General features: G+C 42.2%; 2 protein-coding genes across 2 annotated transcripts in view; both read right to left on the reverse strand.

The window, feature by feature from the left end:
- Positions 1 to 22,734, reverse strand: part of ASB1 (ankyrin repeat and SOCS box containing 1) — a 32,466-nt gene that overhangs the window by 4,213 nt on the left and 5,519 nt on the right. Inside the window, exons 3-5 of the mRNA XM_063115866.1 lie at positions 21,897 to 22,199; positions 5,756 to 6,141; positions 3,010 to 3,139 (exon numbers count right to left, since the gene is read on the reverse strand). Coding sequence (XP_062971936.1) covers positions 3,010 to 3,139; positions 5,756 to 6,141; positions 21,897 to 22,199 — 819 coding nt within the window. The remainder of the gene's footprint in view (positions 1 to 3,009; positions 3,140 to 5,755; positions 6,142 to 21,896; positions 22,200 to 22,734) is intronic.
- LOC134392052 (uncharacterized) lies at positions 15,525 to 17,268 on the reverse strand. Its single transcript, XM_063116032.1, has 2 exons — positions 16,725 to 17,268; positions 15,525 to 16,240 (listed from the first exon to the last, which is right to left on the reverse strand). The coding sequence occupies exons 1-2, from the start codon at positions 17,178 to 17,180 to the stop codon at positions 15,527 to 15,529; spliced, it is 1,170 nt and encodes a 389-aa protein (XP_062972102.1). The 5' UTR covers positions 17,181 to 17,268; the 3' UTR covers positions 15,525 to 15,526.

The raw sequence follows: 22,734 nt of genomic DNA on the forward strand, positions 1-22,734 counted from the left end.
CATCAATATGCGGATGACACCCAGCTCTACCTTTCCTTTTCATCAAACCCAGGTGAGGCAGTGACTGTTCTGAACCAGTGCCTGGGCACGGTAATGGACTGGATGAGGGCTAACAAACTGAGACTCAATCCAGACAAGACAGAGGTACTGTTAGCGGGTGGTTCATTTGTCCGGCGAGGTGATGTTTGCCCTGTCCTGGACGGGGTTGCACTCTCCCTAAAAGATCGGGTCCGTAGTTTGGGGGTGCTCTTCGATCCAGAACTGTCACTTGAGGTACAGGTGAACTCAGTGGCAAAGAGCACCTTTTATCAGCTTAGGCTGATATACCAACTGCGCCCTTATCTGGACAGTGATAGCCTAGCTACAGTTATCCATGCTCTGATAACCTCTCGTTTGGATTACTGCAATGCGTTATACGTGGGGCTGCCTTTGAAAACGGTCCGGAAGCTTCAGCTGGTACAAAACAGGGCAGCCCGTTTAGTAACAGGGACTGGCTGGCGAGATCACATTACGCCAGTCCTTTTACAACTTCATTGGCTGCCAGTCCAGGTCCGGGCCCGATTCAAAGTGCTGGTATTGACATTTAAAGCCCTAAACGGTTTGGGGCCAGGTTATTTGAAGGAACGCCTCCTCCCATATGTACCTACCCGGACCTTAAGATCATCTACAGGGGCCCTTCTCCGTGAGCCCCTGCCAAAGGAAGTGAGGCAGGTGGCTACTAGGAGGAGGGCTTTCTCCGCTGTGGCACCCCGGTTGTGGAATGAGCTCCCCAGAGAGGTCCGCCTGGCGCCTACACTGTACTCCTTTCGTCGCCAGCTGAAGACCTTTTTATTCACTCAGTATTTTAACACTTAATTTTAACTTAAATTTAAATTATACTGTTTTAACTCTGTATTTTAACCTTATATCAATTTTGCTGCGTGGTTTTATCCTGGTTGTGCTTTTTATATTGTATTTTGTATTTGTATTTTTAACTTGTTGGTTGTTTTATGATGATTTTAATTTTTGTGAACCGCCCAGAGAGCTTCGGCTATTGGGCGGTATAAAAATGTAATAAATAAATAAATAAATAAATATTCTACCAACTGCCCTATGGGAAGGATCCTGATGATTTACTTATTTAATTAATTTATTTTATTTTAAAAAATGTTAATATTGTTTATTGTGATATTGAAAGGAAAGGAACCTCTTGTGCAAGCACTGAGTCATTACTGACTCTTGGAGGGACGCCAGCTTTCGTTGACGTTTTCTTGGCAGGCCTTATAGCGGGGTGGTTTGCCGTTGCCTTCCCCGGCCGTTATTACCTAACTGGGTACTCATTTTACCGACCTAGGGAGGATGGAAGGCTGAGTCGACCTGAGCCGGCTGCCTGAAACCAGCTTCCGCTGGGATCGAACTCAGGCTGTGGGGAGAGAGCTGCAGAAACTGCTGCTTTACCGCTCTGCGCCACACGAGGCTCATTGTGATATATTTGTGTTATTTGTAAACTGAATTCTGAAAGGCAGCATATAAATAATTGTAATAAATAAATAAGCTATTTTAGCCTGGTTTCCAAATTTGGAGGTATAAGATTGCCCTTGAAGAAACACATCAGACTGCAATAAACTTTAATTGTTGGCACTTTTGAGAACTACTTGCTCCTTTTGCATTCTTTCTGGTTTTGATGCCTCCCATCTGGTTTTGGTTTTTTTTTTTTTTAATAGTGCCTAGAAAATTTTAGGTGCTTTGTAAATAATAAATAAGAACAGTGTTAATATCCAAAGTTATACATTTTGGATATCAGACATCTCTGGATTAACTTTATATTGATGGTATTATCCTTGTAGAACGTTAAACCAATGGGACGACTTATATACATACACACAAAATATAATGCTTCAGAAAACTATATCTTATGCTACGTAGTAATGGATCAGAATTTTAATGTGTCGTCACGCTGAAAGAAATTGGTCAGAAATGCCACAATTGCTGCTCATAGGGGCAGCAACAATCATCCGTTTCTCAACTGAGAACAGTGCCGCTGAAGTCCAACAGTAAGGGGACGGGGCGGGGAGACCCTACTCCTACTCCTACCATTATATGCTTTTGATGCATCTCTATGATCAAGACACACATAGTACAAAACTCTTATTGGGGCAGTTTCAGTTAAAAGGGTTTGCAAGCTTTCAAATTTCCTAGGTACTATTTGATCTAGGAATCAGATCTGCGTAGGTCTAAAATGGAGCTAACACAATAAAAGATGCTGTTAAATCATTTTTCCTCCGGAGTGTCCTGTTGCGTCTTACTGGTGGTTATTTGTAGCATGCTTTGCACATAATGGCTGCCATGTGGGAGTTGCTTAAAATTGCATTCATATGTCAGCAGCTCCAAGCTAGCCATGTGGTTTGTCTTTATGTCACTCCAACACATTCTTGCTGCTGGCTGAACTGTGGCAAAACCTATACAGTATCAGGCAGCCCGTGTATAAGCTGCTATCCGTAAATGGTTCATCATGCAGAACAGCCATCACAGCAATGTAATTTCAAGCTATGGCAACCGTTCCATGTGAAAAGAGCTTGTGACCGAAATTCAGGAGTAGGAAGTGGATGGCAACATTTTTTATAAGTTGTATTGGTAAGACAGGGTTAGGTATGAAGAAAGACTTGAAACCACAGTAGAACCAAAGGCAGAGAAAATAACATATGTGGAGTATAAATCTAAGTAAGTACACAAAACTGCTTTGAGCAGCATATAAATATGTAAATAAACATTTAAAATAAAAATAAATAAATGAATAAATATACCGCCTTTACTAAAGACCATGTCCTACCTTTTTGATCTGAAGCATTATATCAGATCAGATCATATTCACCAGGCTAGCCCTGCTAGAATGCAAATTAGAAAGAGTAACCAAGGAATATATTGAACACTGTTAGGAAGTACAGCTTCCTGATTTTAATGAATCACTCTTTAAAAAAAGGGTTAGGATTAGAAAGGAAATTTCCTTCCAAACGTCCAATTAGATCTTACTGTTGTTCATGAAGTAAAAATTTTGTGATAGGGTCTGGGACCGGGAGTGTGTGTATCAGCTGCAGACGGTATTTGCCAAGGACCCTCCGCACAGCTACACGGCACAAAGACATCAAACTTCTAGGGCAGCCTGCAATTAAACACACAAGAAAGAGACAATAAGAAGTAACCACAACTGGTATCCAAAGTGTCACTCTATGCCTAGTCCCTTTAAGAGGAGTGGGGTACTTCTAAAATATTATAAACTCCCCTGAGCCTTTGAGCTACCATGAAATTTCTGTTTAATTTACCATCAGAGGATCTGTCATCTCAAACCTTAACTGTAAGACAGTCATCAAAGACAAGTCTTGATTTTGATCATTTGTACTTATCTGCCTACCTGATCCCATGCATGTTTACTTGAAAGGAAGTCCCACCAAGTACAGTAGAGCTTTCTTCTAAGTAAAGTGTGCATAAAATGGCAGCCTGTACATACCTTTTCCCGCCAACAGAGTAATTTGATCTGGGCCGGATCTATACTACTGCTTTAAAGCGCTTTATAACAGTTTTATAGCGTTTTAAAGCAGTTAAAGCACTTTATAACTGTTATAAAGCGCTTTAAAGCAGTAGTGTAGATCCGGCCCTGGTTCTACTTACATGATAAAATATTTTTCCTCTGCTTCATCTGCAGTCTCTGGCAATGTTTAATAATTACTCATTTTTATTAGGTATGAACATATTTCTTGCTAGGAATGGCCAATCCATTGGGGTATTGGGGAAAGTGCAGACATTTGCTTCATCAAACAGAAGAAGGCATTATGGAATCATAGAATAGTAGAGTTGTAAGGGGCCTCTAAGGCCATCGAGCCTCTTTGAGTTCTTCTAGTGCCTCTATTGCTGGCTGACATCAAGATGTGAAAGATGTTAAATATTTACTAAAATAACCGCTTTCAGCTTTTATCAATTAATTTACAGAATTAATCACGTGAGTTCTTGATCTGTTTTTAATTGGAGCTGTCTCATGAGAAGTGGAATTAAGTGCAAGTTTCATTCTAACAAATTTGTCTAGGTTCAGTAAAAGCATTTAATTCATTTTCTAACTGACAAATGAGCTTGTCTGTGTTGCTTAATAAATCACTGATAGACTAAATGAACGTGGATCCATTTAAGCTCAGTCCAGATAAGACGAATGATAGAGTGGATCAGTTAAGTTGACAATTTATTTATTTATTTATTACCTTTTTATCCCACCTTTTTTCCTCCAAGGAACCCAAGGTGGTGCATGTAATCCTCCTCCTCTCCATGTTATCCTCACAACAACAACCCTGTGAGGTAGGTTGGGCTGAGAGTATGTGACTGGCCCAAATTCACCCAGTGGGTTTCCATGGCCGAGTGGGGACTAGAACCCAGATCTCCTTTAGCCACTACACCACACTACACATTTTCTAGATGGGGTCATACCCATCTGTAAGGAGCAGGTTGCTAATATTGTGGTGCCCCATACCTTTAATCAGCTTCATTTGATACTGCAGCTATAGCCGCTGCTGGTAATTCTCTGTAGGTGGGACTGTCATAGAAGACGACTGAGAAACTTCAGCTACTGGACAATGTAGTAGCCTGCCTATTAACAGGGGTAAGTCGATATTCACATATATCCAGTTTTGAAGCATCTGCACTGGCTGCCAGTTCATTTTCAATTCACAGTGCTGGATTTTTTCCTTTGGAAGACTTAAATAGCTTTTATTGCCCTTAGAATGTGGTGGTTGTCTTGTCCTGTTGTTGATTATATTATATGAGGTGTTTCAATGATGATGCTGTACAGCACATTGGGTACTTTTAGTAGACGAGATGTATATTTATTGTTGTTGTTGTTGCTATCATCATAGAATCACAGAACAGTAGAGTTGGAAGGGGCCTATAAGGCCATTGACTCCAACCCCCTTTGCTCAATGCAGGGATCCTCCCTAAAACATCCCTGACAGATGGCTCTCCAGCTGCCTCTTGAAGGCCTCAAGTGTGGGAGAGCCCACCATCATCATCATCATCATCATCACCACCCGATCCTGATTACCTCAGGGAACATTCTCCTCCCATCTGGGCGTCCCGCTCCCACCATCTTCTGGTGAGGCCCTGCTCTGACTTGCATTCTATGAGCGGGCTACTAGAGGAGCCTCAAGGAGCAGGGCTCCAATGTTGTGAAACTCTCGCAATGTTAATTTCACCACATGGTCTGTACAGCTTTCTCCCAGCTAACCTTCTGAAAATGGGCCAGGTTTTGTTTCAATTGGCCTTTGAAAATTAATTGCTTTTTTCTGGCTTTTATAAGGATTTCACTGCTATGGTATTTCCTGCTGTTTCCTTTTTCTTTTTACTTGCTTATTTATTTATTTATTTATTTAATCATATTTATACCCCATTCCTCAGCCAAAAAAGGCTGAGGAGCGGCTTACACTTAGCAAAAAAGACAAACCAATTAAAAAACCCACACAGCAATGCAATTTGTGAACTGCTTTTGAAATTAGTTTGAAAAAGCGCTATATAAATGCTTTTCAAATAAAAAAAATCATCCTTAATCTTGTATTGTGACACTACTTAACATTTTAATTAAATATTATAAAATATTTCTAGCATACATCCATCAAATCCCCCCTCCCTCCCCTTCCCATCCCAAGAACACATTAATCGACTGCCTAATCTATGTACATTCAGTTTACTGCGATCTCTTTTTGCAGGGCTAAAAAGAGCCAAAAGAAGTCTTTGTACTCACTCTTGGCTTCTCTGAACACCTGCATGGCTTCCGGGTTTACTTTGATTCTTCCCGTCACTCCTTCTCCCAGAGTCTCCCATTTCACCAGATTCAGGTTCGCACCAAAGTCAATCAAGAGGCTGACGAAGGCCACATCACAGCCATGGCGCAAGACTGCGTCCAGCACACACACGGCAGAGCCCCTGGAGAACCGTTGGATGTTCACAGGGCCACAGGAGTTAAAATCTGGATTGGCTCCTGCTTGCAGAAGCAGTTTGAAGCATGGCAGGTTATGATAGGCTGCGCTGATATACAACGGGCAGACCACTAGGGATGTGAGCGGTCGGGAAGATGGGTTAGGTATTCCAGAGGTCAAATGGTGATTAACATCCACATCGGCGCCATACCTGAGGAGAGAAAACAAAATTCATTTTGAGCAAGGGCATGGGGTTGCTAGGCAACCACAAAATCCAATTCCCTAACCACTTCTGGATTCTAGCAACCCCCAAATGGGATCTCCTTGTAAATCTAGCCAAAGGCTAGTCTGAGATATAGAGGTTCCTCAGAGGAGCATTTTAACGCGCGTTCGCTACTACCCACTTACGGATGTGCATGTGTCTGCCTCCTGTGCACCTCCCACTCCTTCCGCTCATTTTTCCGTAGCAAAATAGACCCCTTTTAATCTGACTTTTTAAAAAAAATGTTGGAAGATGCCTAAAAAATTGTGCTCCCGGATGCTACGTTGCCTCCGGGTATTCAGGTTGGAGTTTTCTTCAGCAATTGAACCTCTCTGCCTTCCTTGGCTAGATCTACACAATTTCTTTTTATTGGTATTGAAGTGCGCTGATAACTGTTGGGGCACATTACACATTCCATACACCATTTTTCTAGTGTTATTTTCTACTTTTTTATTCTGTATTACTCAAAATACCGCAACAGATGTCATTGTGTGCTACGAGGTATAAATGTGCAAGTGGGATCCCACCATGGTGGGATCATATCAATATGACGTAAAGTGAAGATCTGGCCCTGGTCTCTCATTAACCTGTAGAGTCCTGCTGTCCACGTACAATGGTGTGCCTGTTGTCAGTTGCTAGGAAACAAGAATGTATTTTAAAACTAATTCAGTCCTTTCAGTTTTATCGAAGTACAAATCAGTACGGACTGTGAATGGAACAAACAAAGAAGCTTTGATCAATTCTTTTCCAGGAATAGTCCCAATTACCTCAGCTTTTTACTGTGTGGGGTAACAGACAAGAATATGTATAATCTCCCCTAAGTGCTGACACTACTAGTAGCCAGCTTGCTAGGACAGTTTCCACCACATGCAAAGAAGGGAACAGAGAGTCCTCAAAATGCCAAGACCATAGAGATGAACAGAATTCTGCCGCCCTCTACTGGGTAAACTGAAAACAAGCAAGTATGGAGCTCTCCAGAGTGTTTTGGGAAATATAAGATCAAGAGGGCTACCCAAAATGTGACCAAAGAGAAAGGCACACTGATGTCTTAAAAGGGCCATCCATCATATTGCATTATAGAATTGTACATCACAGATCACCCTGTACAACAATCTATGCCACTAGGCCCCACGGAAAATGGGCACAGGGTTCAGGCTGGTGCTCAAACTTGAAATGCACATTTTTGTCCTCAAAGGGCACACCAACATTTCTTTCAATATCTCAGTATTCAAGGGAGGCATTGTGATACATACAATAAACAGCTAATGCGCAAATAAGTGAGCTCAACCAAAGGGCCACGCATTGTTCATTCAATAAAAATAACGAAGACTGTGAACAGCCCTATTCTCAATGCTATATAACATTGTGTGTGTGTGTGTGTGTATGTATGTACACTCTATTAACCCCATAGTAACTGTGCAGTGGTGTCCTGTCCTGTGGGCCTTGCCCCGCTGACTTTGACTGACTCATTTCAATCCAAATGGAAAAGGACACTGTCAGCAAACGTGCAGTATTTGGGCTTCTTAGCTGATGCCATACAGATTTTGGGATATACTAAAGCTAAAGCGGATATCACACAGCAAATCAGAGACATTGAATTCCAAAACCACCCGAGACAGCCTGAATGCCATCCTAACTATTGGGACTATGCAGGAGCACTTATAATGCCAAATGATATGTCAAACCTACCAATCCCCAAATCTAGGAAAGCATTTATGTTAGCCAGATTAAATGTCCCACCTTCTGCGCTCTTGGATCCTCCCAGAGTGCAGGACATGAAATAACAGGCTCAAGTTAAAGGAAGACAGATTCCAGATGGACATCAGGAAAAACTTCCTAACTGTTAGAGCAGTACGACAATGGAATCAGTTACCTAGGGAGGTTGTGGGCTCTCCCACACTAGAGGCCTTCAAGACAACCATCTGTCAGGGATGCTTTAGGGTGGATTCCTGCATTGAGCAGGGGGTTGAACTCGATGGCCTTGTAGGCCCCTTCCAACTCTGCTATTCTATGATTCTATAATATAACAAGATCTCTGTTCAGGAGTGATTGTGCTCATGTGACATGGGAAGTGTGGAAACTGACGCTCATGCACTATTTCATTGTCCTTTTTACAATGACCTCCACAAAGATTTTATTACTCCAATTCTAACAACAACAACAACAACAACAACAACAACATTACATAGAGATCTGAAGCATTTTATTTAGAATATGTATTATCAGACCTGAAACCACCACCCCCCAGGTTGCTTACAATGTAGCACGATTCTGTGCATCTGCTTACCACCTGCAGAAAAATGATGATGAATCAAGGACAGCAAAGCCTTTGTAGAGGTACCATTACTATTACTTTTATGACATTTTGTCTCTCAGATACATGACTCTGTTCCCATTTTTAACTGGGTTGTTTTCATAATTGTATTATGAAATTGTAGCTATTTTAATCTGCTGGTCAGTGACTCCTGTCTGGTTTTAATTGGGTTGTTTTTATAATTGCTGTAACTGTAACTATTTTTAATCGGCTGGTCTATGACCACAATAAACTCATTTGGATTTTGCGCCGTGGCGTTGCGTTGTTTATGTGACACACCTACCAACTTGCAGCTGCATTGGGCTTCCTACCACCACCACCAAACTGCGTACATCAAAGTGATGATTTACCGCAACTTTTACCTCTCCTCAAATGTCACCACTTTGTTGCAGAGCATATAGACAGCCACACACACATACACACACACACACCGGCTTTGGTTTGGGTTATCCAGTGGGCACAGTTCTGTAAACGCGGGAACGCAGGGCAGGGGGCAAGCTTGACTAATTTGACAATTAGAGTTGGCAAAGTAGAAAATATGCAACAAAAGCAACCACAACAAAAGCTACTATTCCTGTAGCCCTGCCTCATCTCTAACTGTCACCAAGAGCCTGTCCTAAACAATGTATTGGTTTGAAATGTAAATTCTGCAGACTATTTGAAGCGTTTGTCTAAAACCCAAGAAATAGGACTAAAAAACAGTTGCCATTGCACGTATGGTAAAAGTTTAAAAGAAAAAGGCAAACAACTCAGAAGTAAGCATGATCCAATGAAAATTCACCACCAGCAGCAGAGCATTTGGCTTTGCTATATCCAGGAAGGGGATTCCACTTTAAGCGAAAGTCTCTAAGATGTCCCTATGGAGTAATTAAATGAATCAGGAATAATTATGTTTTCCCATCCAAGACATCTGAGAAAAAGGGTTTCTGCTTTTCTAATTATATATTTCCATCCCCCCCCCCCACTTAACAAGTAAGGGGTGATATTCTGGGCCAAGTCTTCTTAGATGTCTAGCTTTTGTCTGTAGGACTTGCTACACTTTACAGAGTTGGAAAATACCACTTTCAAAGAGCACAATTCGCTCCTTGCTAAGTCACCCCGTCCGTCAGTCAAGCCTGTGTCCAGGGCCAGATCTACACGTCGTTGCGAAGGCGCTTGCGTGCGTCTGGAGTGCGCCCCGAGCTCCGGCTATTGGGCGGTATAGAAATGTAATAAATAAATTAAATAAATAAATTGAGACACACAGGCTTACTTTCAAAGCGCATTTTCCCGGCTTTTGGGCGCTGTTACTTAGTCCGTCTTAAGTGAATTTGAGGCGTCCCTTCTTCTAACGTGTGTAACAATTATTCGCTCTTTCCTCCCCGCCCCGCTCCGCCCAGACTTATTTTGTTGCCTTTCGACTTCCGATACCATTTCCGGTGCGAACAGCATTAATCTTTAATCATCACCTTTCCCGCGTCTGAGGACAGGTGAGGTCGGTTCCATTTTCCTCATTGCTTTCCTCTGTTGCCTTTCCCACTTTTAATTTTTTTAGTAGTTAATAGGGATGCGCATATGTGCTTGTTCGGTTAGGGTTAATCTGCTCTTTACAGAGCGGTGGCTATTGTGCTTTAAAGTCTATAGCCAACCCACAAATCCAGCGCGAAAAGCATCCATCTTTCCTTTTCACTTTTCCCATGATCAAGGAGAGGGGAGGTGGGTGGGTTCCATTTTCCTCATTCCTTTCCCCTTTTGCCTTTCCCATTTTTAATTTCTTTTAGCTCTTAATAGGGATTCGCATATATGCATGTTCGGTAAATCTGCTCTTTACAGAGCGGTGGCTATTGTGTGCATAGTCTATAGCCAACCCACAAATCCGGCGGGAAAAGCATCCATCTTTACTCTTCACCTTTCCCGCGAGCGAGGAGAGGGGAGTGGGGAGGGTTCTATTTTCCTCAGTCCTTTCCTCTCTCGCCTTTCCCATTTTTAATATTTTTTTAGCACTTAATAGGGATGCGCATATGTGCATGTTTGTTTAATCTGCTCTTTACAGAGCGGCGTCGATTGTGCTTTAAAGTCTATAGCCAACCCACAAATCTGGCGCGAAAAGCAGCATCCATCTTTTCACCTTTCCCGCGAGCGAGGAGAGGGGAGCTGTGTTCTCATTAACTTCTTTCTTTAGAAGAAAATGCCGATGTTTTTACGTCTGCTGATGAATGCATGTTCTCTTTTTAATGTATTCTTCCCCCTGCCTCATGGCATAATTTCTTAAAGTAAGAACAGATACTTTCGTCAGCCCCCCCCCCCCTTTTCAAAACCTGCACTTTTGCACAGAATTTTTCTAAGCAGGACTGCTTTCGCTGCCTGGTCAAGCTCATGTTAAGTTTCTCCACTCCACACACAAACCCACCCTACCCCTCCTTAGATTACCCTTTAATACTGATGTTTTTATGTCTGCTGTTGAATGCATGTTCTCTTTTTAATGTATTCTTCCCCCGCCTCATTGCATAATTTATTTAAGTCTAATGTGGAATGCAATGCTTGCTTATAAAGCTTTTGCATGCCTTTCTTCTAAGTAGAACAGCTTGTGTACACTGCGGTCATTTTCAATTTCATTTCTTAAAGTAAGAACTGATACTTTCGTCATCCACACACACACCTTTCCCAGCCCATTCCACCCCACCCCAACTCTCCTAACATTACCCTTTATCAACCATGTGTTCTTAATAGAAGTCCTTTTCTTCACTGGTCAATTTCCTTTTTCTTTAAATCACAGTGTTCCTTTTTGGCTGCTGAAGTTTACATTTATCTCTTAGAAGTGATATTTCAGTTCAGGACTATTTTGTTTAGTCTCCCACCCACCCCACTCCTCTTCCCCCAACCTCCCTTGCATTTCCCTCATGCTTGTAATTGTTCTTCATATTTCAGGTAGCGGTTGCATGAGGAGAGTTATTCCAAGTACAATAATTTTAAAAGTGAGTGTGGTTTTATTTTTTGTGACATATTAAAAAACTTCATTCTGTTAGCAATTCTGCTAAGTTATCATTGACCTAACATTAAAACCAAATAAAGGAGTTAATGAGTTTCAGCAGGAGATGTATTTATAAATTAATAATATTATAAATATTTTTATTCTTCGTAATCCCTAGATCTGAGAACAGCAAGTGGCAGTAAGGGGCGAGGCACTCATGGCATCACCCAGAAATTCTGGATTTGCTTGACGTACGGGGGGAAGAAAAAATTCAGGAGCAACTGAGGGCAAGCCATCGGAACATTGATTCATTTGAAGTGATAGCACAGGAACTACAAAAGAGGGGGCACAACCGAACAGCTGTAGAGTGCAGGAGGAAAAGCAAAGCTATGAGACTTGACTATCGTAGAGTGATCATGCACAATGCAAAGTCAGGTAACAATGCAACCACCTGTCCCTACTTCTCACAGCTACACAGCATTCTCAGGGGTGATGCTACAATTAGACCGAAGTGTGTAGTATCAAGTTTAGAAATTACAAGGAGCATGGCGTCATCAGGCAGCTCATCCGGAAGTTCCTTGAACATGAGTTATGGTTCCTCACAGGAAGAAGATCATGTCCCTGTTGAAACTTTGAATACTGAGGACTAATGGTGAGTAATGTTATTTGTATTCGTATTTTTCTCCCTTAACAAAAGGAAAACTGTTTATTAAGTATTGGTTGTTTTTACTATTCACAGATGAACAGCTCAGCATGGATTTGGATCCAAATATTAGCTCTACATTGACAGATCAAGAGCAAGCACCAATTACTGTGGATCAAGGTTTGCAAATGTTAAAGATGGGCTGCCAATGTTTTGTGTTTTCAACCTGTTATGGCCTGGGTAGCATTGCCTGCGAGTAATCATGTTTGCCAATGCAAAAATGATATATATTAATCTTGTTACTTGTTAGATTTGTGATTTTTAACACAATAATTATGATATATATTAATAGTGTAACTTTTTATATTTCTAATTTTAAAAACATGGACCATTTTGACAATGTTAACTATGGAAAGAGAAGCTGAGTTAATCTTTTTCAACTTATATTCACAGAAACAGCATCAACCTGCAGCACTGCAGCTGATGCACAACAGCAAGCATGCCAGCACCCTGAAAGTGGTAAATCTAAAATTATACCATCCATTGTTAATTATGGTGCAGCATTTCGCATAAATAAACAGTAATTGTTGAATATGCTGGAAAAGCACTTGCTAGATACCTTAACTTCAAAGTTTTAGAGTAATTTGTAATATTATTGAAACAATGTTCTAAGTCATGATAATGCCAACAAACACTACCTGTAACTTTAATTATTATTTTTCTTATCAGACCCAGGGATTCCAAATACACAGGCCACTTTGTCGCCTGCCACGAGGCTGGCAATGATTCGAAATTGCAAAACCAGACGTTCGGCTAATGATATTGCTCAATGTTTAATGCAGCATTCTTCAACAGAAAGTGCAAAAACAAGAGCAATGATGCAAGAAGATGCAACATTTTTTAATGATTTTTTCCGAAAGTCAGTGACAGCAGATGAGGAATATAAACGGAACAGGAAGATGCTGATAAACTCCATAGCACATCACGCATCTATCTTGGAACGCCTTGTTGATAAAATTCCTGATGCCAACAGCATGCTGCGACAGAGGAATATTCAGGCAACAGAAATTGCTGAGATTCAATCTGCTGCTCAAAATCTTGATGTTGAGATTCTTGACAATGATCAAAATATTCCTAGTTACTCCTCATCTGTTACATCTACTCCAAAAAGAGGTGTAGCAGATGATGTACGTCCCAGACGGCTGATTAAATGGCCGTTAGTGTTTTCACCATAACTGTCATTGTTATTAGTGTGCAAATAACAAAACTAGTGAAGTGTTAATGTAGTTGTTTTATGATGTTGTAAAAGGGTTGCTCTCGTTTCAATGTTCTTTTTTTTTAGTATTTTCCACGTTTACCTTTAGTAGTTTAATGGAGGTGTAGCAGATGCTGTATGTCCCAGAAGGCTGATTAAACCTCCTATTGTGTTTTCACCATCACTGTGATATTAGTGAGCAAATCACTTTAAACTTGTTAAATGTTTATGGAGTTGGTTACTGCTTTGGTTAAACTATTGTTCTACTGTAAATGTTCTAAAAGTTTTTTTTTAAGTTTAAAGTTAGGGTTTTAATGGCTAAGTCACAAGTGTTATTGTTACTCTTTACAACTTATCCATAACAAGATTGTAAGTATTAAAACTACAAAAAAGGAGAAAACAACTTTATGTTTTGTTTGCAACAATATCTTTTTTACTGCATGGAAATATAATTTTTTTAACCTGGAAGTTTGATTCATTTCTTTATAACCATATAATAAAGTTATTTTTTAAATAAAAAAAAATTTTTTTTTTAACAAATAAAATATTATTTAAAAAATCATTTTGGAGGGGCTTGTGCTGATCCTCCCACTTGCAAGCCGATCGTGCGTCTCACCTCTAGCATCTCCTCCTCTAATATGGAGACTCTCCTTTCCAAGTGACGCACTATGAATAGAGTAAGTATAATCGTTACTATTCCATGCAGGAAATAGGTTATTCGCAATTTACACTTTAAAATAGTTTTTTTTAAAAACATATTTACTTGTTCTGTGAAAGGAAGCCTCCAGCCGGAGGACAGCCTGCAACACTTCCTGACTTTGGGTCCCAAAGGAGTCCACAGACTGCTCAGCTGCAGGAGGTTGGAGGGTTGAGGATGTGCCTGAAAGGGGAAGCATGTACTTTTAGCAATGAAATCAAGTGATCATCAGTCATTACCTTGGTGTGTTAAATTATTCTATAGTTTATTGGATTCAGTGACAGACCTGGGTCATCAGGAACTGGTGGTGACAGAGGATCTTCAGCTTCCTCTGTATCTGCAGTGGCTTGCTGCTGGCGGCGAGCTGGCGGCATGTCTGAAAAGTAAACAAAGTAGTAGTACATTTGAGTGCAGGATATTTAAGAATTTTTATGTTTTCCACTAGCAAGTCATAGTTTAGTTTTTTATTTTTTTTTAATAATATAATGAAATATATTTATATGAACACTAATTAAAAAATCAAATGCACTATCATAACTAAAGAGGAAGCACATAACTTTAAACTATATTTTTTTAAAAAAAATGTATTACTTTATCAAATTTACACTGCTGTTTTTTAAGGTACTTTTAGTGTATATATTTAATATAATGACACAACTCTATAAATATAGAATTATCAATGGCTGTAACATTACACTACCTAGTTTGTAAGTGTTATGCTGTAACAGCTGCTGATACAGTCAGGTTCATAGACAGTTCTGAAATATTTATTTAACAGAATTAGACTGCAATGAAATTAGTGTATGGAATCAAACTAGTTTTATGAATAAACTTGGAAGTATTTAAAAATGCAAAATGGGTTTACATTCCTAAACAATCAAAACTTACTTGCTGGTCTCCTTTCCATCCAGCCTGGCTGCCCTGCTTCCAGCCATAGCTTGTGCAGGGCATCATAATGGGGGGGGGGTCTCTGCCGCCTTGGGGGTGCCCCTTGATGCAGCTCCATGGCCTCAAAAAATTTGCCCTTCAAAACTTTAAATTTAGTTCTGGCTTGTAGGGCACTTTGCGGGTACCCCTCTGAGGTCAGTGTCCCCGCGACAGTTCTAAAAATGGAGATAGTCTCCAGGTTCGAGCTCCTCATAAGGCGCTCAGCCTTCCCTGATTTTAGGAGCTCTTCGAGTAAGAGCTCCCCTTCCTCTGGTTGCCAATAGGCCACTCTGCGAGGAGCAGCCATGTTTGTTTTTCTCCCTAACTGAGAAGGATAAGGGTTACTTCCTGAATTGCGCCCCCTATAATCCCTAAAAATTAATTGCACATAATCGGACATGCGCATTGATATTAATTGAAAAGGGAAGTACACATGCCAATACAAAAGTTTTTTATTCCATATGAAACAACATAACACAAAACATGAAGTCGCGAAGAGAGTGAAGGAATATACAGCAACAACATTGCAATTATAGTACACTTTAATTTTACCGACGCAACTCCCTATTGTGCCACAAGTATGTGCAAATAGCATCCCTAACCTCGGTTCCCTCAGCTAGACGCTCGTTTTCATTATTAACATAGGCTTGTCCTAGGGTCGCAAGTGTTACACGGTTTAGAGGTCCATCTCTGTTAATGATTGCGTAACCTCTGGCTTCACAGATGTTGTGCAGAATTATGCAAGCAGTAATAACTGAGGGAACATTTTCCTCCGCCACTTCCAAACGACCACTGAGGCACCTCCATCTGCTCTTCAGCCTCCCAAAGGCACGTTCGACAACGTTCCGGGCACGGCTAAGGCAGTAATTGAAGTGAGCTTGCGGTGGCTCAACGTTACCCCCATACGGCTTCATAAGCCATTTCTGCAATGGATAAGCCCCATCAGCGACAATGAAAGGCGGCACTTCGACGTCCCCAATTCTCCAGACCTCATTGGAGGGGCAAAAAACTCCAGCATCCATTGCCTCAAAGACGGATGAATTTCTGAATACATGGGCATCGTGGTCCCTGCCACTCCACCCCACATCAATATGGGTGAAGCGGCCAGTGTGGTCCATAGTCCCCTGCAGAATCATAGAATAATAGTTTTTCCGATTTATGAAATCGTTGCCTTGCCTAATGGGACAAACAATTTCAATATGCGTTCCATCTGTGGCTCCGCAGGCTCCCCGAAATCCCAAAGCTGCAAAGCCGTCCATTACCTGTATTAAAAAGTGAAAGGCAATGTTTAAACCAACAGGAATTTTTACATTGAAACACATAGCAGCTCGTCTCACATGCGCACGTGTACCGGCAACTTGGGGCCGCCACTCTGTAAAGAGCAGATTAACCGAACATGCACATATGTGCATCCCTATTAAGAGCTAAAAAAATATTAAAAGTGGGAAAGGCAACAGAGGAAAGGAATGAGGAAAATGGAACCCTCCCCACTCCCCGCTGGCGGGAAAGGTGAAGAGTAAAAATGGATGCTGCTTTTCGCGCTGGATTTGTGGGTTGGCTATAGACTATACGCACAATAGCCGCTGCTCTGTAAAGAGCAGATTAACCGAACATCCACATATGCACATCCCTATTAAAAGCTTTAAAAAAATTAAAAATGGGAAAGGCAAAAGAGTAAAGGAATGAGGAAAATGGAACGTCATTTTCACGTGTGCATCCAATTTAGCTTAGAAGAAGAAAAAATACCTTTTGATAATCGCCAAGATAGACTGTGCGACGAAGAAGAACTAGCTGCATTGCCAAGCAGACTTCAACGAAGACTTCGCCAACTGTCGAGCGGCCAACCCCAAACTGCTCTGCTGCATTTTTATAGAACCCAGGGTTAGCCAGCTTCCAAATACCAATGGCAACACGCTTAGCGACGGAAAGTGGCTCCCTCATGGCCGTCTGGTTCCTCTGGAGTGCTGGAGTCAGCTCAGCAACGATTTCAAACAGCATGGCCCGACTCATCCTGAAGCTCTCGATCCACCTTTCATAATTCCATACTTTCAAAACTAAATTCTCCCACCAATCCTTGCTACTGGGACAGACCCAGTAGCGTCTGAAAACAGCAGGGAGACGAATGAACTCAATGCCTAACACCAAAAAGTTGCTGTCCTGCGCAAGCTGCTGCAAGAACAGCATCCTCCGTCTGCGGTGCATTTTGATGATTTTACGGAGTTGCGCCCGGCGATGCCGGTACTCATCCTCGAGCACAGACAGTGCTCAAAGAGCACATAGAAGTAAATTGATCGAAACAGCCACGGTGCTGACTAATTCCGTTTGGCTATCCATGGACTCCATCTTCTCCACAACGAGCACAACGACCCAAACAGGGAATTCTGGGATTTGAGGAATTTTTTTAAAAAGGGGGGAGCGAGGGAGAACGTCACAAGCATCCTCCAAAGCCAGCCTCTAAGAAACGCCCACTTGGGACGGAAGAGATGGAAGGGACAGAAATTTAGAAGAGTGTGAACAGCTCCAACAAAATGAAATGAAAGAAAAGGCGCATGAGGCAATAAAGAAAGTGGCGCCTCATTTAGGTACGTACTTAAAAAAGGCACACTGAAGCGCCTTCACAACGATGTGTAGATCTGGCCTAAGCATGTGCACATTCAGACTACTTGTGCCTTGTGCAAGCCCTTGTCTCCTGAGAGACTCATTTAGAGGTGGTCAAAGCCTGGGACAGTTGAGATGGCAGATGGAAGATGAATAAGCCCTTGTGGTTGAAAGACAACCGGCAGTGTCATGAATTGGCTGCAACCTGAATAGGTGTGGCAGCAAGGGTTAGGGTGGTAAGGGACACCCCTCCCCTGCCTCTTGTGGTATGGTAGGCATTGGGCTGGATCCATTGGTGAGGGGGAGCGAGACTGGGCTACCTGCTCCCCTATGGTGAGGATTTCCGTAAGGGATCTTGGGGACGTGGTACCAAGACAAGACCAGCATGTGGGCTGCGAGCTGGCCACGTCCGTGGTGGTGGCAAGGGGTTCACATTAGTGGTCTGCGCTGCGGTGTGCCCCTGGCCCTTCCAACCACCACCAGTGCGCCTGACATGCAGGCCAGAGGAATCGGTCAGTGGGTGAACTGGCATATTACAGGATCCACACACCCCATGCCACTGCCAACCCTATTTACTGTTTTACTCTGTACAGCACCATGTACATTGATGGTGCTATATAAATAATAATAATAATAACAACAACAACAACAACAACAACAACATTCCAGAGGGTCAATAAAAGTTGCGGCCAATTTATTACCCAGCTATGCCTCTGTGTCTATTTGTTCTTGTCCCTTCGCCATCGTGGCTTCTCCTTCCGCCCCTGAACGAGCTGCATGCACCCACATTTTGCATATTCCCTCACGATGCAGTGCAGACTGGCGTGCTGTCCAAACCCAGTTTGGGGCACAGTGGGAGCGGCTTTGTACCCACTCTATAACCCACAACATGCAGTAGTGGTTGCTGGTGGGCACAAAGCTCTTCTCAGAACTGCTTCTGATATTACTTCACTCCAAAGAGGCACTCCCAGCTATTTCAGAAAAAAAAACCTTTTTTTTATATTCCAAATGGTGGTGCAGGCATATTTTTCTGCCCAAGTGAGTCAGGTATTGGGAAGCCAATGCAGAAATTGCTCTGCCCTTGCTGCTTTTCCGTCTCCAGGGGAAGAGATATGTGGACCTGATACCTTTTCTCCTATAGGTGCGGAAACAGCAGGGGCAACTTTTGATTAGAATAAACATTTGCAGAAAAAAGTTATGCCCCCCCTCCCTTTAGACCTTTTCTTTCATTAAACTTGGAGCTCCTTGCGGCTCTATTAAACTAATTAAAAAAGGAAACATCAGGACACTCCATGGCTGCATCCAAACATAACAATAAGCCAGAACTGATGGCCTCTTCGTTCATTTGTGCATACAGCTCATTGCTCCTGCTTCACGCCTCCTTTCCTACAAGTGGGTAAAAGAAACATGAAATGGAAAGCTCCATGTGATGTCTGATCCCAGGCTCATGGTCTGTTGCTCCCAAACAAGCTGGGATTCATAGGCCAACAGCAAACACTGTTTCTTTCCTGGCTTATGAGCCTGGCTTGTTTGGGAGCAATGAACAAGAAGCTGGCTTCAGACATCCTGCAAGGCTGGGCAGTAGTTCCGCATGCTGCTTGCTTTGTGCTGTAGATGATGTGATTCTTTAGTAACATGAGAAAATAAAAGGACACAGGAAGGAGGAGGCTGGGAGTGGTTGGTGCCAATGATCTAAGACTCATGAGCCTTAGGGGCCGTGGTGGGGCTAAGATGAACTTTACAGCTACAGCCCGGGGCAGAACAGGCCAAAGTGAAGAGTTGTCAGGGATACAAAAGGAAAAATGGGGGGGGGGGCACAGGAATCTTATACTCTGGCTTGGCTTCACATTCCTCTTCATTGTGGATTCCCTGCTTGGTGTTGGGACGTTTTCTGCAATATGTCAGTGGATGTCATGGCTGATATTTTCAAGCTTTCCTCAATGCAATTAAAACTGATTAATAACTGCATTTCAACAACATGACAATCTGGTATTGACAAAGCATTCTTGAAAGACACATTCTATAACCACAAGATATTGGCCAAAGTTCAGTTAATTTAAAACTTGAACATTCTCCAAGGTTCACATTATAATATTGCTGGCAAGTGTCCTTGCCAGCAGATGTATAATTTTATGCATCAATACTCTACGCAACAGTGCCTATTTCTACAAAAAAAATCCACATAGATCAGAGTAGCTTCCTGCAAGAAATGTGGAGTATATACAGATTTGCCCCCTGAGCCTTCCCCCGGCCCCCACAAAAAAGCAGGTGTCACAAAGCAACACACAATTCCCCAGCAGGAAAGGCCAAAGACAGGCACAGTAACCAGCAAATAAAACACAGATCTCATTTAAGAACACAAGAAGAGCCCTGATGCTGGATCAGACCAAGGGTCCATCTAGTCCAGCACTCTGGACTAACAGGACAATCCAACATGAAGTGGATTAAATTCCTATAAACTGCAGGCCCTGGAGGAAGGGAACTGAAAACCTAATAAAGGTGGACAGGAGACAGGGCTAAACCCTTCCACTCCCCATCAATTTCTCTCCTGGTAGGTTTCTGACATCAGGAATAACTTGTCTCGGGAGAAAAAGTGGCTTTAGGAGGGTGGCATGGGCAGCTGGAGGGCCTGGGAATGGTTCAGCAGCCCCTTACTGGCTGTCTCAATGCACTTTAAAACCTCACCATGCCTGCTTTCTTGGGATTAAGCAGAAATTACATTCTGACATACAGATCTGCCGCCATCACGTCTCATCTTTCTCTCAGAATTGAGCGTATGCACTGCCTCCGCTGGGAGCCACTTCACAAATTATGATTTTATGATTTACAAATATTTATGTATTTATTGCATTTTTATACCGCCCAATAGTCAAAGCTCCCTGGGCGGTTCACAAAAATACAAATATTTGTAAAGGGGGTACGCAACAAATAGGTATTCAAAAACACTTATTTAACTACCTGTTATGGGGATGTATACCCTACCCTTTAACAAGTATACAAGTTAGAGAGCTGGGATTCGCTGTAGCTGCCTGATATCTGCACATCTGGTGGCAAACTCAGGTGTGTTGCTTTGTAATGTGCAAATGGCCCCAAGACAATCAGAGGCCACCCAGCCAAAGTTAACCACTGTTAAGTCACATGGATTTCAATGGATAAAAACTTTTCTTTTTCCTAAAGCTTTTAAAACTTGATTTTGTTCTGATTTTATACTGTTAGTTTTACCCTACCCAGTGCCTGTTTACCCTACCCTGTGCCTGTTTGCATTCTCTTCCCCTCCTTATTGTTTTATTATGATTTTATTAGAATGTAAGCCTATGCGGCAGGGTCTTGCTATTTACTGTTTTACTCTGTACAGCACCATGTACATTGATGGTGCTATATAAATAAATAAATAAATAAATAATAATATATGCTTTAAAAATAAAAGCTTGCATCTCTCCAACTGTCCTCCCTCCCTACGAACTGATTTGAAAGCTTAGAACTTCATAGTAGACCTTGCTCTGTATCCCACAGTTAGCTGAGATATGACAGGTGGTTATGTGGGACAGGGCCTTCTCCTTTTTGCCCTGGAATATCTGGTCAGTTCCATCCTTTCCTAACTTCAGATGCTAGGTCAGGACATTGGGCAGTAACTAGGCAGTAAGTGAGTATCTGTTTGGTTCTCTTTTTTTAGGGTTTGCTTCTGGCTTTGCTACTTCTCTCAATGTTTTTTGCCAATTGCAGTTTTATTTGTAGTGATGAAACACATTTTTTATCTATTTTTACGTTTTTATTGTGTATTCATTGCTAGCTGCCTTGAGAGGTATGCATGGATATAGAGGCAGGGTAAAAATATTTTATTAAATATAAATAAATGTGAAAAAATGTAAGTGAGCGTTTGGTCAGTGTTCTTTTGATCTGCAATAGCTGTTTCACAAGGAGTAAAGATGTCATCTGATGTTGCTGCCCTTGAGCAATGAACAGATCTGTCAACCTGCCCTCAGAAAGGCCAGAAGGGAAAGAGCCAGTGTGCGTTTTCTTGATGAGTACTTTTTACTCAGAATGGTAATTCTTTGGATGTTGCAAAGAAATAAATGAAGTCTAGATGTTGGGACGGACTGTGAATTGCTGCCAGCCTAAGAAAGGAATTCCCAAGTCTTTCCACCTGGTGGTCTCCATTTCCTGGGGATCCTTCCCCACTTCACCTCTCCTCTTTCCTCACCAAATGCGGCCTGTTGTAATTGACAGATTTGACAACCCTTTCTGAAGCAGATATACCATCTTCATTTGAGAGGCAGCTGGCCCCAAAATGACAAGGCAGTGACATGAATCTGTACTTACTTGATCAGTTCCCTCAGGATGTCTGCCCTGCCTACCCGGGCAGCATGATACACTGGGGTGCTGCGGTGGTGGTGGCTGCCGTTGGGATCAGCGCCAGCTTCCAGGAGGATCTGTGCACATTCCAGGTGCCCATGCACGACAGCGACATACAGGGCGGTTTGTCCTTTCACATCCACAAGATCAATCTCCGCCCCTTTCCGAAGCAGGAATTCCACACAGTTCCCGTGCCCGGCTGTGGCAGCAATCCGCAGTGGCGTACAAGGCAACCAACCACAACACCACACAGATTTCTCATTGATGCGGCTGAAGAAAGGCAAAAGCAGCACAACTAAGTTATCTGGGAACGTACCAGGATCTTGTCCTGCTTCCTCTCTGTGAGACTGCACTGTTCTGAATGAGCATGGGATAGAAATTAAGAACAAGCTCCAACTTTTCAGTCCCTAGATGCTGAAGGTATATGTTTCCATGCATCTGTCCTGTATTATCTAGAAGGCATTTACTGGAAGCATTGGAAGGAAGCCTCGACAAGCTAGATATAGGACCCAGCCCCATGTTGTACTGAACGCATGGGGCCTTGCATGTTTCAGACCGCATGTGATTATTTCCTAAGAGCACATGTATTCTTGGTTGTTGAGAAGTATCCTCAGCAATGCTTTTAAATTGTATTGTGTTCTTGAAGTTTAATCTTGCAAGAGAGGGACTTTGAAGCTTGTTGTGAATTTTACATCCTCATCCCCACAATCTGACATGGCCTCCCTTGAGCCATTGCTCGGCTTCGTCCATTTTCTTCTGCTGCCCCTTATGCCTGGAACTCTCTTCCAGAACATTTGAGAACTAC

This window comes from Elgaria multicarinata, chromosome 2, assembly GCF_023053635.1.
Source record: "Elgaria multicarinata webbii isolate HBS135686 ecotype San Diego chromosome 2, rElgMul1.1.pri, whole genome shotgun sequence".
Taxonomy (NCBI): domain Eukaryota; kingdom Metazoa; phylum Chordata; class Lepidosauria; order Squamata; family Anguidae; genus Elgaria; species Elgaria multicarinata.

Excerpts from the sequence above, each read along its gene's own strand:
- LOC134392052 (XM_063116032.1), bottom strand. The coding sequence starts at position 17,180 with ATGCACCGCAGACGGAGGATGCTGTTCTTGCAGCAGCTTGCGCAGGAC. Across the intron at positions 16,241-16,724 it reads ATCTTGGCGATTATCAAAAG|GTAATGGACGGCTTTGCAGC; the intron begins GTATTTTTTCTT and ends TTTTTAATACAG.